Source organism: Elephas maximus, chromosome 12 (assembly GCF_024166365.1).
Source record: "Elephas maximus indicus isolate mEleMax1 chromosome 12, mEleMax1 primary haplotype, whole genome shotgun sequence".
Taxonomy (NCBI): domain Eukaryota; kingdom Metazoa; phylum Chordata; class Mammalia; order Proboscidea; family Elephantidae; genus Elephas; species Elephas maximus.
In genome coordinates, this window is record NC_064830.1 from 76,362,539 (window position 1) to 76,375,740 (window position 13,202).

At 47.1% G+C, this 13,202-nt stretch overlaps 1 protein-coding gene across 2 annotated transcripts in view; it reads right to left on the reverse strand.

The window, feature by feature from the left end:
- The window catches only part of MYH11 (myosin heavy chain 11), a 153,774-nt gene that overhangs the window by 79,159 nt on the left and 61,413 nt on the right, over positions 1 to 13,202 (reverse strand). For both annotated transcript variants that reach the window (XM_049902729.1, XM_049902730.1), the window contains exon 4: positions 6,949 to 6,976. In XM_049902729.1, coding sequence (XP_049758686.1) covers positions 6,949 to 6,976 — 28 coding nt within the window. The remainder of the gene's footprint in view (positions 1 to 6,948; positions 6,977 to 13,202) is intronic.

Genomic DNA, 13,202 nt, shown 5'->3' on the forward strand with positions numbered 1-13,202 from the left:
TATGGATAATACACCAAGGATTGGGTGTGGCTGTGTTCTAATAAAACTTTTTTTACAAAAAGAGGTGGAGGGCTGGATTTGGCCTGTGGACTGTAGTTTGCTGACCCCCAGGCTAAAATCAAGAAACAAACCCAAACCTGTTGCCATGGGGTCGATTCTGACTCATAGTGACCCTATTGGACAGAGTTGAACTTCCCCAAAGGGTTTCCAGGACTGTAATCTTTATGGAAGCAGACTGCCATATCTTTCTCCTGCGGAAGGACTGGCGGGTTTGGACCACCAACCATTTGGTTAGCAGCCAAGCGCTTAACCACTGTGCCATGCAGATGTCTAATTCAGGGATCCCTGGAACAGTGCTATTGCAACCAGTATTCTGGGAGGCAGGCACAACTGATGCCCCCATTCAACAGGTAAGGAGACCAAGGCCTGAAGACTTAACCAACCTGCCCAAGAACAAACGGTGGCATTCAGAGAAGCCGGGAAACAAACACAGACTTGTGCCTCCGAGACCTCACCTACTAGCCCACGAATGCTGCTCTGTTGAGACAATCTGTGTCCCTTCAACACTGTGTTGCATTGATAAAAACACCTTTAATGAATGGCCCAGGACCAGCATCTCCAAGCAGCCCAGGGGAGCTGCTTCCAGATGATTCATACAAAGCCCCCGGACTGTGAGAGCATCAATATCTGACCCCAACAGCACTTTTGGCCTCCTTGAATGGTCAGAAAGATCTGCTCTACCTCTTGTTCATACCCTTGTCTCCAGTTGCAAGGCCCTCTATGAACACTTCCTGCCTGCAGGACCACTTCCTGCCTGCATGGCCATTTCTTGCATGTACAACCACCTCCTGCCTATAGGACCACTTCCTGACTGTAGGACCACTTCCTGCCTGCCTCCCTGACCTCATCCTCTGACTGCCCTCTCACTCACTGGGTAACGGTCGTATGGTCTGCTCCTTAAAAGACCAGGTGGTTCCCACCTCAGGGCCTTTGCCCTTGCTGTTCTCTCCGCTTGGCTGGCTTTTTCTTGTCATTCAGGTCTCAGCTCACTCCCCTAAGTAGCTGAGCCAGTGCAGGCATGCTGTAGATTACTGCTCTGACCCAATGCACCAAAGACAAAAGATGCCAGTTATTCTTCCTTCTCTGAGGTGGGCCAGGGCTGGTGGGGGCTGTTGTTGGCTCTTGGTAAAGGCCAACAAATGAGCAATGGGTCCTCCAACAGGCCACAAGGAGCTTAGCTCCAGTCCTCGCCATCAGCAAAAACTCAGTGTGAGCCTCTGGGCACATCTCATACCCTCTCTGGTTTCCTCCTGTATAAAAACCAGGTGGCTGAAGCTTAACAGTACGTTTTTGTTCTCTGCTCTGCCAAGACATCCACGCTAATCATAACAATAATAGCTTACCTGACTTAAAAGTAAGCCCCTAAACTAGAAATATATATTGTTGTTAGTTGCGGTTGAGTCAGCCCCCAACTCATGGTGACTCCGTGCATAAGGGAACGAAACACCACCTGGTCCTGTGTGTCATAGATTGAATTACGTCTCCCCAAAATGTGTGTATCAACTTAGTTACACCATGATTCCCAGTATTGTGTGGTTGTCCTCCATTTTGTGACTGTAATTTTATGTTGAGAGGATTAGGGTGGATTGTAACACCACCCTTACTCAGGTAGCCTCCCTGATCCAAGGTAAAAGGAGTTTCCCTGGGGTATGGCCTGCACCACGTTTTATCTCTTCAGAGTTAAAAGGAAAGGGAAGCAAGCAGAGAGTTGGGGACCTCATAGCACCAAGAAAGCAACACCAGGAGCAGAGCGCGTCCTTTGGGCGCGGGGGTCCCTGTGCCTGAGAAGCTCCTTAACCAGGGGAAGATTGAGGACAAAGACCTCCCTTCAGAGCCAACAGAGAGAGGAAAGCCTTACCCTGGAGCTGACGCCCTGAATTTGGACTTGTAACCTACTAGACTATGAGAAAATAAATTTCTCTTTGTTAAAGCCATCCACTTGCAGTATTTCCATTATGGCAGCACTAGATGACTAAGATACTATGCCATCCCCATTATTGGCTGGGGATAAGACCAATTGTGATCCATAGGGTTTTCACTGGCTGATTTTCAGAAGTAGATCTCTAGGCCTTTCTTTCTTGTCCATCTTTAGTCTGGAAGCTTTGTTGAAACCTATTCAGCATCATAGCAACATGCAAGCCTCCATGAGGTACGTGGCCGAGACGTGAACCCAGATCTCCCACATGAAAGAAAAGAATTCTACCACTGAACCACCAATGCCACAACAAACCATACGAATTAAGTACCATTGTTTTCATTCCCATTTTATAAGTGAAAAAAAGGAGGCATGGAGAGGGAGAGGTTAAATTATGTGTCCAAAGCTACAATTACTAAGAGGCAGAGCCACGAGGTCTGTTTTTAATCCCGACTTTAAAGGGATTTTCAATGACATGACCAGTGGGCATCCCCAAGGGCCATACTTCCACAGATGAACCTAGATTCTGATGAGGCCTTAAAGATATTTGCAGAGAGGTGGACATAGTGGCGTCACATTTGACATGGAAGTTGGGTGCCGAGAGCATGTGAGTAAATAGAAACATGGCAAGTTAAAATTGAAAATGTCTTTAAAACACCCTCAAAGTATGCATACTGGGTTTGTGGCAACATCCTTGTATAGTTCCTTCTATGCACAAATGTCAGACATCCCAGGGATTCTGAGTGTGCCACACGGGCAATGTGGAAAGAGAGTGCTTGGCATGGTGAGATGCTCAATAAAGGGCTTCATGGGAGCCAAGCCCAGTGCGGGACTGGCAGAGACCCACGTCCCATCCCCCCACCCCCACTCCCACACACAGCCATTGAGTGGACAATAGACAACCTCATTTAAACTAGATGTACAGTTGTTGCTTTTCCTCCCAAAGCCATGGCTGGTTTCTCCTAAGCTTTATGTGCCCTGGTGGCACGGTGGTTAAGTGTTCAGCTGCTAACCAAAAGGTCAGCAGTTTGAACCCACTAGCTGCTCTGCAGGACAAAGATGTGACAGTCTGCTTCCATAAAGATGACAGCCTTGGAAACCGTGTGGTGCGGTTCTACTCTGTCCTATAGGGTCACTATGAGTTGGAATTGACTCAATGTCAACGAATTTTTTTTGTTTGTTTATGTGCAATTATAAGACCCCAGTGCCAGATCCCATTTGTAATGACCACAGCCACCTGACTCAGCGCACATTGGCTGCGTGTGATTGATCCAATTTCCCAACACTGTTGTCACTGGCCCCATTCCCTCCCACTCAAAGCAACACTTAGAACACACCAGAATGAGCAGGATATTATTACCAAGACACCTTGACTCCACTCTTATTTTTAAATAAAGTGAATCATTCCAGACTTTGATGCTTCAGGGAAATTTCACGCAACTCCTACTACTGACTGCCACATATGTGGCAGAAGCCGTGGGCTACGGCATCTCTGCAGAGGACCCTTCCAGGCCCAGAATTCTGGGAGTCAGGTTGCAAACTGGTGGCCCACTGCCCAAGCCATACACAAATGGGGTGTATGTCTGTGTGTGTAATGTAAACTCAGTGCCAATGTTTAAAAATTGGAGATTTCACCCAAAAAATCTAGATTTCCAGCTTCAACTGAAGGAAAGTCTGGCAATGCTGGATCCACACTCTCCCAAAGCAGCTATAGGCTGGAGTGCAGTTGTGGCTGCCCTCTCAGATGGGCCATTCCAGCGCATCACACTCCCCACCATTCCCTTCAATGTTACACCTGGTCCCTTTCACACATTAACATTATTTGCTTGGCTTCAATTGGCCCTTGAGTTTGCAGCCACATTCCCAAATGTCCTGTTACGGCTCTTCTCAGGCAGAGGGGCTTCTGCTGAGGCACACCCTCTGAAAAAATTGATCTCTCAGTTTCTTAAGCGCAACATGCTCCATCTTACCTCAGAGCCTTTGCACATGCTGGTACTCCCTTACTTATGTCTCTGCCATTTCTGCTGAAATATCACTTCAGCAGAGAAGCCTTCTCTGTTTCTCCCCACCTAAAAACTCTTTCTATGTACACAGTCTTTCAGCTCCTTATATGTTTCATTCTTCGTACTTACCACAGTTTGCAATTATACATTTACTTGGGTGATTTTAAAAATGCGTGTGTGTATTTTTTTAGTCTCTGAAAAGGTAGTATATTCACAGCGTCAAAAAGTAAATTCAGATAGTACAAAAGGCAAGTATGTGATTATTCTCCTAACAACTCTCTTTCCCATGGTGGCTCCTTGAGAAGAGGATCATGCATTTTTGGTTCATTCTTACATACCTGGAACTTAGCAGTGACCTGGCCCATTAAATCTGTTGAATAGTGAGTGATGGTAGGAGTGGTGAGAGAGCTGAGAACATGACCCAGGTTACATCATGGACTGCCAGAAGAATGAACAATCTGTCTCAGAAGAAGTACAGCCAGAATGCTCCTTAGAAGCAAGGATGACAAGATTTTGTCTCACTTACTTTGGGCATGTTATCAGAAGGGACCAGTCCTTGGAGAAGACATCATGCTTGGGAAAGTAGAGGGTCGGCAAAAAAGAGGAAGACCCTCAATGAGATGGATTGACACAGTGGCTGCAACAATGGGCTCAAACATAACAAAGATTGTGAGGATGGTACGAGACTGGGCAACATTTCATTCTGCGGTACATAGAGTCGCTATGAGTCAGAACCAACCCAACAGCACCTAACAACAACAGAAGTGGATATGGAGTTAAGATGGAAGGGAGGTATATTAGCAGGTTCCTACTGCTGTTTTATCAAATGACCACAACTTTAGTGGCTCAAAAATTTATTATTTTACAGTTCTAGATGTCAGAAGTGTGTGGTGGGTCTCACCGGGCCAAAATCAAGGTGTTGGCAGGACTACAGTCTTTCTGAAAGCTCTAGGGAAGAAACCACTTCTCTGCCTTTTCTAGCTTCTAGAGGCTGCCTGCATTCCTTGACCCATGGCCCCTTCCTCCATCTTAAATACCAGCATCACCAGGTCAAGTTCTTTCCACATTGCATCACACTGACCTCCTCCGTAGTCAAATCTCCCTCTCACTCTCTTTTCCCTCCCTCTTCCACATTTAAGGACACTTACGATTATACAGTGAATCCTGCAAAAGCTGGAACTGGTAAGAGGTAGAAACCTATCAGATAAGGAAAACTCAAATATCTTTCACTACACTGAGCAATAGAAAAGTAGTAAGACTGTACACCCTGTCAAAGGCGGAAAACCTGTGAGACCCAGAAAAGCAAGGCAGTCCTATCAAGTTCCGGCTCTCACAGGTTTCACTGTACTAAGGAGCCCTTATACTGGGCCCCCTCCCCCAGATAATCCAGGATAATCTCCCTAATTTAAGATCGGCGGATTAGCAAACTTAATTCCATCTGTAGCCTTAATTCCCTTGCCATGTAAACTAACATATTCACAGGTTCTGGGGATTAGGATGGAAACCCTGGTGGCGCAGTGGTTAAGTGCGATGGCTGCTAACTAAAGGGTCAGCAGTTCGAGTCCACCAGGTGCTCCTTGGAAACTCTATGGGGCAGTTCTACTCTGTCCTATAGGGTTGCTATGAGTTGGAATCAACTCGACGGCACTGGGTTTGGTTTTGGTTTTTTTGGGGGGGATTAGGATGTGGACGTCTTTGGGGAGGCACTCTTCTATCACAGGAAGGATTAATTTTTTTTTTTCCTGAACAGTAAATATTCCTTGAATAATTCTGAATTGAGTGAGTTGGTATGTTTTGACCACATACCAAGGTCTTCAAGGAAACAGTAATGCCAACCACCAAATATGGCACAAACATGGTTAGTGGCTTGCCAGCTGTGAATTGTTAGAACAACAGCTTAACACGAGCCTCATCTTCCTCAGCAACAGAGATGGGGCCACCCTCACAGAGTTGATACACAGTTAGATGAGATCCTGCATGTAGAATGGCTAGTTCAGGGCTTGGCACACAATAAGTGCTCAATAAATGCTAGCTTTTTTTTTTTTTTAAAGGCAGAACACAACTCTACCAGGCATTTGTGAGAGTTTAGGTTTGCCTGCCTCAGCATGAGAACGTTTGTTCAACAAATGTTTAGCGAGCATCTGCTCTGCCAGGCACAGTGCAAGGCACTCATGACACATTTCATATCCTCAAACAAAACAAGGATCCCTGCCCTCACAACTCTTTTCTTTTAACAGGTTGGATCTGAATACAGAAAGCAGAGTAAAAAGCAGCTCCACTGGTCTGGGGTCTTAAAAACTTGCAAGCAGCCTTCTAAGATGCATCAATTGATCCCAACTCACTTGGAACAAAGGAGAATGAAGAAAATACAAGGAAAATATTAGCCCAAAAGGACTAAAGGACAATATAAACCAGACTCCACCAGCCTAAGACCAGAAGAGCTAGATGGTGCCCAGCTACCACCAGTGACCACTCTGACAGGGAACACAACAGAGTCCTGGATGGAACGGGAGAAAAGTGTGGAGCAGAACTCAAATTCATGTAAAAAGACAAGACTTAATGGTCTGACAGAGACTGGAGGAACCCCTGAAACTATGGCCCCTGGATGCTCTGTTAACCCAGAACTGAAACCATTCCCAAAGCCCACTCTTCAGACAAAGATTAGACAAGATTATAAAACAAAAAATAATACATGTGAGAAGTGTGCATCTTAGTTCAATCAGACACACAAGACCAAATGGGTAGCTCCTGTCGGGAGGCAGGATAAGAAGGGCAGGAAGGGGCAGGAACTGGTTGAATGGACACAGGGAATCCGGAGTGGAAAGGGGGAATGTGCTGTTGACACATTATAGGGATTACAAGTAATGTCACAAAACAATACATGTATAAATTTCTGTATGAGAAATTAACTTGAGCTGTAAACTTTCACCTAAAGCACAACTGAAAAAAAAAAACAGCAGCACCACTTACGTGCATAGAATGGACTGGTCCTCCCGATCTGAAAACAGAAAGAGAAAAGAGACATGGGTTAGAATTGGCTCCAGCAAGCTGAGGATCTGGTCTGGCTCTACCCGGGGGCTCCCATTCCAAGCTTCTGCACCCCAGCCCCACTGGGGGCTCTAAGGCAGCAGCTAAGCCCATTGCCCCAGGGCACAGGGGCAAGTCCAAAGTCAAGAGGGTAACTAGGCACCATCCATCCATAAATTCCCAGAGGCAACCCCAGAACGATGCTGGGGTCTGACTTGTTCAGAAGGCAGGGAGCATCGCAGCCACACCAGCTGTGAGGGGGTCCTGGAGACCCACCCTGCCCAGACTAGGTCACAGACTTTGGATCCAGACAAACTGGGGTCCCACTTGGCCACTTCCCAGCCCTATTGCCTTGGGCAAATATCCTTAACCTCTCCATGCCTCAGTTCCTTCATCTGTAATATGGTGTATGGACATTTTTTGGTTTTTGACAATCCAGTATTCTGTTCTCTTCTTCGAGAAGACCACCCTGTGTTCCTCTAGAAGAACTACCCTCTTTTTTACCCCAGCCTTCATGTACCATCTTGATGGGGTTGCCCTGAGCTGAGAAATGAGAATGTGACCCAGGTTTCATTATTCAGGTTCTCTGACCTAAAACTCAAAGCCTCAATCACAATGACACAAGGATGGGGAAGCAGAGCAGGTAGACAGAGCTCAGAGGAGGACATGGCTTCCTGTCCCCAGAGCTGGAGCAGCCCCAGTTTCTACTGTTTTCCAGGCCTGGCTCTCCCATCTCCCTGCCCCGTCTCTATGCTGCCCGATACCAGAACCAGCTGCTGTTAAGTCGATTCCAACTCATGGTGACCCCTGCGTGTCAGAGTGGAACTGTGCTCAATAAGGCTTTCTTGGCTGATTTTTCAGAAGTAGATCACCAGGCCTTTCTTCCAAGGATCCTCTGAGTGAACTCAAACTGCCAACATTTCAGTCAGCAGCCAAGTGCATCAACTGTTTGCACTCTCCAGGGACTCCAGCTACCAGATTGTTATTGTTGTTGTTAGGTGCTGTCAAGTCAGTTCTAACTCACAGCGACCCCGTATATAACAGAATGAAACGTTGCCCAGTCCTGTAGCATCCTCACAAGAGTAGGTATGTTTGGGGCTATTGTTGCAGCCACTGTGTCAATCCATCTCATTGAGGGTCTTCCTCTTTTTCAATGACCCTCTGCTTTACTCCTCCATAAATTCCTTTCTTATAGAAGCTGCCAGAGTCGGTCACTGTTGCTTGCCACCGGAAAGCCAAGGTGGATACTGACAGCATCGTAAGACTAAACGTGGTTACACAGGCAGCACTCGTTGCTTTCTACTCTTAAGATGGCCTCAGAGGGCACCGCCAGATTCTGAAGCCCATTTCCTCCCCAAGACGCGGATGCTTACCAACAGCTTCCGTTCACCATAACTGAGAAATCAGGCTTCATATCCACTGCGGGGCAATGCCAAAGCTATAGGCATTTCTTGACTCTGTTTCCCTGGCTCCATCCCACCATTGCAGTGCTCAGCTCCTCACTGTCCTCACCTCATCAGAGATCTCCCAGGTCTCTCTGTATCCCCTGCAAACCTCTTCTCAGAGCGAGCTTCCCAACAGACTGAGCTGCCCAATCACTCCCTCCTTAACACCCTTCCATTTTGGCAGTTTCTTAAAAAGTTATGAGGGATCATTTTGGGGGGTCTAAGACTGGATTGTATGTAGGTGGCACAAATGGTTTGTGCCTGACTGCTAACGTGAAGGTTGGCGGTTGGTTAGAACCCACCCAGCAGTACTGCGGAAGAAAAGGCCTGGTGATTTGCATTCGTTAAGATTACAGCCAAGAAAACCCTATGGAGCAGTTCTACTCTGTAACCCACAGGTTTGTTATGCGTCAGAATCAACTTGAGGGTGACCAACAAGAACAGCAACAACTGGATTGTGGTATTGGTTACACAACTCTACAAATTTACTAACAATCATTGAATTTTAAACTTAAAATGAGTGAATCTCTGGCAGGTAAATTTTACGTCAATAAAGCTGTTCTTAAGCCAAAACTACCCTCTGAGGTCTCCTTTTAGTGAATTAACAGGCTGGCACACAAAATAAAGGATATTATTTGTAAGAACGGTACTCCATTAAAAAACCATCTCCATGAAACCCTGGTGGCGTAGTAGTTAAGTGCTCCGGCTGCTAACCAAAGGGTTGGCAGTTCGAATCCGCCAGGTGCTCCTTGGAAACTCTATGGGGCAGTTCTACTCTGTCTATAGGGTCGCTATGAGTCGGAATCGACTAGATGGCACTGGGTTTGGTTTGGTTTTTTGGTATGAGACCAACAGGTCAACAGTTACTCTAAAGCAAAGATGAGAAGATAGGGACAGGGAAACTAGAGCACTGGAAATGGAATAACCAGCACACAATTAAAGAGAATGTTGACACATTGTGAAAAAAGTAATAATGTCATTGATCGATTTGGATAGAAATTGTCATATGGTGACCTAATTTGTCATGTAAACTTTCACTGAAAACACAATAAAGTTTATTATTGAAAAAAAATGAAGCTGTTTCTAGAAAGCCACCCATGGGAGTAGTTTTTGCTTAGGGGGCATTGAATTTATGTTAATGGCGATGGAATGATTTGGAAAAGGACAGTGAAAATGGTTGCACAACTTAAAGAATGTAATCAACGCTGCTGAATTACCCGTGTAGAAGTTGTTGAGATGGCATACGGTTTGTTATGTATGTATATTTTCACCATGATTTAAGAAAAATGAACAAAAAAACCATCTATGGCTTCCCAGTGGTCTGTGGCCTCCAATAACTGGGCCCTGCCCACCACCCCATGCCCCAGCTCCGCCATCTTGCTCATCTTCATTGCTCCAGGAACCCCATGTAGATTAGTCCCTGAACACACTTCCATGCCTTTGTTCAGGCTGTTCCCTCTGCCTAGTAGGCTTTCCCCTTCTTTTCCTGGTAACTTCCTTGTCCTTTAGTCTTGAAGAGAACACCTTTCCCAAGAAGCCTTCCTGGATAACAGAACGGGAGTGTGGCTTGATCAAAAATCTCCATCTACACTCTCAAGCTAGTGCAAATAGTTAACCCTGCTAGAGAAAACAAGCCTCAGGGAAAGCCTCCAGCCCCGCTTCAAGTAATTGGACTGCTGCCTCCAAACCCCTCCCATACAGAAATTCTGGAGCTGCCCCTTGTTCCTGCCCAACCCCCAGACAAACTGTTCCACCTCTGCAGCCCATAACACCTGTGCTTCTCACAGGCTCTGTCTTGGGCTTGATTTCTCTCTTTCCTAGTGTGTCTGCCCCACGGAACCATGGCCCACACAGGCAGACCCCCCTGGCTGCTCAGGAAGAATGGACTGCAGGGGGCATAGGCAGAAACAGTGAGGCTAGGGAGGAGGATCTAGTCCAAGGAAATGATGGTCCTTGGACCAGGGTGGTGGCAGTGGTGATGGGAACAGGTCTACAGATTCAAGAGATGCTTGGCAGGTGGATTCTCTACATTCTAGGCCATTTCATGCCTTGGTTTCCCTCTTCCTACCTTGAACCTTAGAACAGCTACTTCCCTGGCCCGGAAGTAGGTCTCACCCCTTGTCTTGGTTGGTCCATGATGGTCTCTCCAAGCTGCCTTGCTCTCAAAGTCTTCCTTAATCCCCCTGGACTCAGGACCCCCTAGGACCTATGATCCATTTCCTGTACACTGTTCTGTACTTGGGAAAGCAGAAAGAGCCCAGAAATGCTTCAAAACCCGGGTTGGTCACCAAAGCAGCTATGTGATCTTGGGCTACCTAACTGTAGCTTTCTCAGCCCTAAAAGGGTCAACATTAAAGATCACATAGGGGAAGTGGCTTAACACGTGTCTGGCCCATAGCAGGTGTTCAGTAAGTAGATGGATGGATGGATGGATGGGTGGATGGGTGGTTGGATGGGTGGGTGGGTGGGTGGGTGGATGGATGATAGATAGGTGAGTGGGTTGATGGGTAGGTGGATGGATGGGTGGGTGAATGGATGAGTCAGGGGATGGGTGGTGGGAAGGTGGGTGGGTGGGGGGGTGGGTGGATGGGTGGATGGATGAGTGGATGGATGGGATGGGTGGGGAGTGGGGGGGTAGGGGGATGGAGAGTAATGGGGGATAGGAGGATGGATGAGACTGGAAAAGGCCATGTCTATGTATCCTTGGGGACCAGAGGACAGTAATGACTATACACAGAGGTGGGGGGATTTATATCACGTGAAGATCTGGCCCACCCCCTCCACGGGGCAAGATGAAACAGGTGGTTAGGCAAGCTCCACAAATCCTATACCTTCCTCCAATATAAGCAGATCTTCTAGCAACCTGGTTAAGCCAAATCCTCAGAACAAAAGGCAAAAGAGCCAAAAGGATATTTAATTTCTCTTTCTCACTCTCTTCATTTCTACCTTGAGGCAGTAGTATGGGCCACAGCTGCCTGCAGGAGCCATATTCAAGGAGTATAGAAAGGCTCCAACTCAAGCAAGTCCACCCTCCAAACTGAGGGCCAAGGGGATGCCCTGCAGGCAGAAGGCCCCAGGATTGTCCGGGGCAGGAAGAGGGGCCTTCCTTCTCTGGTGCCAGAAGCTTCCCTTTCCTCACAGCCCCGGCTTCCCAGCCCAGCTCACTCCTTCCTGTCAGGCCCTAGCAACCCCTGCCTTCTGGTGGGGCTCTCACATTGTCCCACAAACCCCTCAAGAACACACCAGAAACATCTGCACATGTGCCAAAGACAGAGAGACACACAAGTGGTTCACTGTAACAGTGTTTGTAATAGCAAAAGACTAGAACTAAACTATTTAATGGCTCCATATAATGGCATTTCATATAGCCATAATGGCATTTCACATAGCCATTACAAAAAACTAGGCGGATCTTTATCAAGTGATGCCGAACAATCTCTAGGACACTTTTTTTTTTTTTTTAAGGGCAAAGTAGCATGGTATTATACTTTTTGTGTTTCAAAAAGCAAGATATATGTACATGTATGACCCTGGGTGACGCAAACAGTTAAGCACTTGACTACTAGCTGAAAGGATGGTAGGTTCAAGGTTGGCAGTTCAAACTCACCCAGAGGCACCTCAGAAGATAGGCCTGGGGATTTGCTTCTGAAAGGTCACGGCCTTGAAAACCCCGTGGAGCAGTTCTACTCTGCACATGTATGGTCACCAAGAGTCAGATTCGACTCAACAGCAACTAACAACAACATATATATGTATATATATATATACATATATATGTTGTTAGATGCCATTGAATCGGCCCCTGACTCATGGTAACCCCATGCACAACAGAACTAAAGACTGCCCTGTGTCACCCCCATGATCGGTGATGCATCAGACTGTTATGATTCACAGTGTTCCACTGGCTGATTTTTGGAAGTAGATTGCCAGGCCTTTCTTCCTAGCCTGTCTTAATCTGGAAGCTCTGCTCTTGATAAAAGACATAAGACACAGCCCCGCCTGCAATCCTGCTAGTAGCTCCAATTTCCTGAGTGCCCACATGCCCCAGCCTGTGCTGAGCTCCTTCTGTGCTGACGAGATCCGTTCAGTTCTCATGGCAGTCCCAGAATCAGTCTCAGAAGCATCCCTTAAAACAGTGCAAGCTGTTTGGGCCAGCCCCAGGAGGTGCTCTGGGAAGTTGGTTGAAGTGGATCCTGGGTGGAACAGAAGGAGGCTGAAATGGAAGAACCAGGCAATCCTGTGGGCACTGGAATTGCCCCCATTTTACAGACGAGGAAAGTGGAGCGAGCTCTGAAGTGCAGTGACTTGCCCAAGGTCATGCAGCTGGTAGGTGGTGGGGCTGGGACTCAAACTCAGGGTCTGCCTGATGCCACGACCTTGCTTTTCCCCACAGCATTGTTTTGTGTTCCTCATGTAGCTCACACTCATGTTTTGGTGGCACCTCCTTCCAGGGTAAAACCAGGAAGAAACAATAAAACTTCAAATCTTCCCAGTACACTCTGGAGAGAGACAGGCGTCAGCATCACCCTCTTGTGTATGGGAAGACGGTAGAGGTAGCGCCCTGAATGGGCAACACAACCAGCTCCTTGTTCTAGAATTGAGGGAATATGGAGTCTGTGCCTTCAACTTCCATCCCAGGGAGAACTCCACTTGAGAATAAAACAAAATGGGAAATTGATGAATCTGGGGGTGGGGCTGGGGAATGGGTCCAGGGTGGGGCAAGGGGAGGAAATGGAGGAACCAGGCATCCTG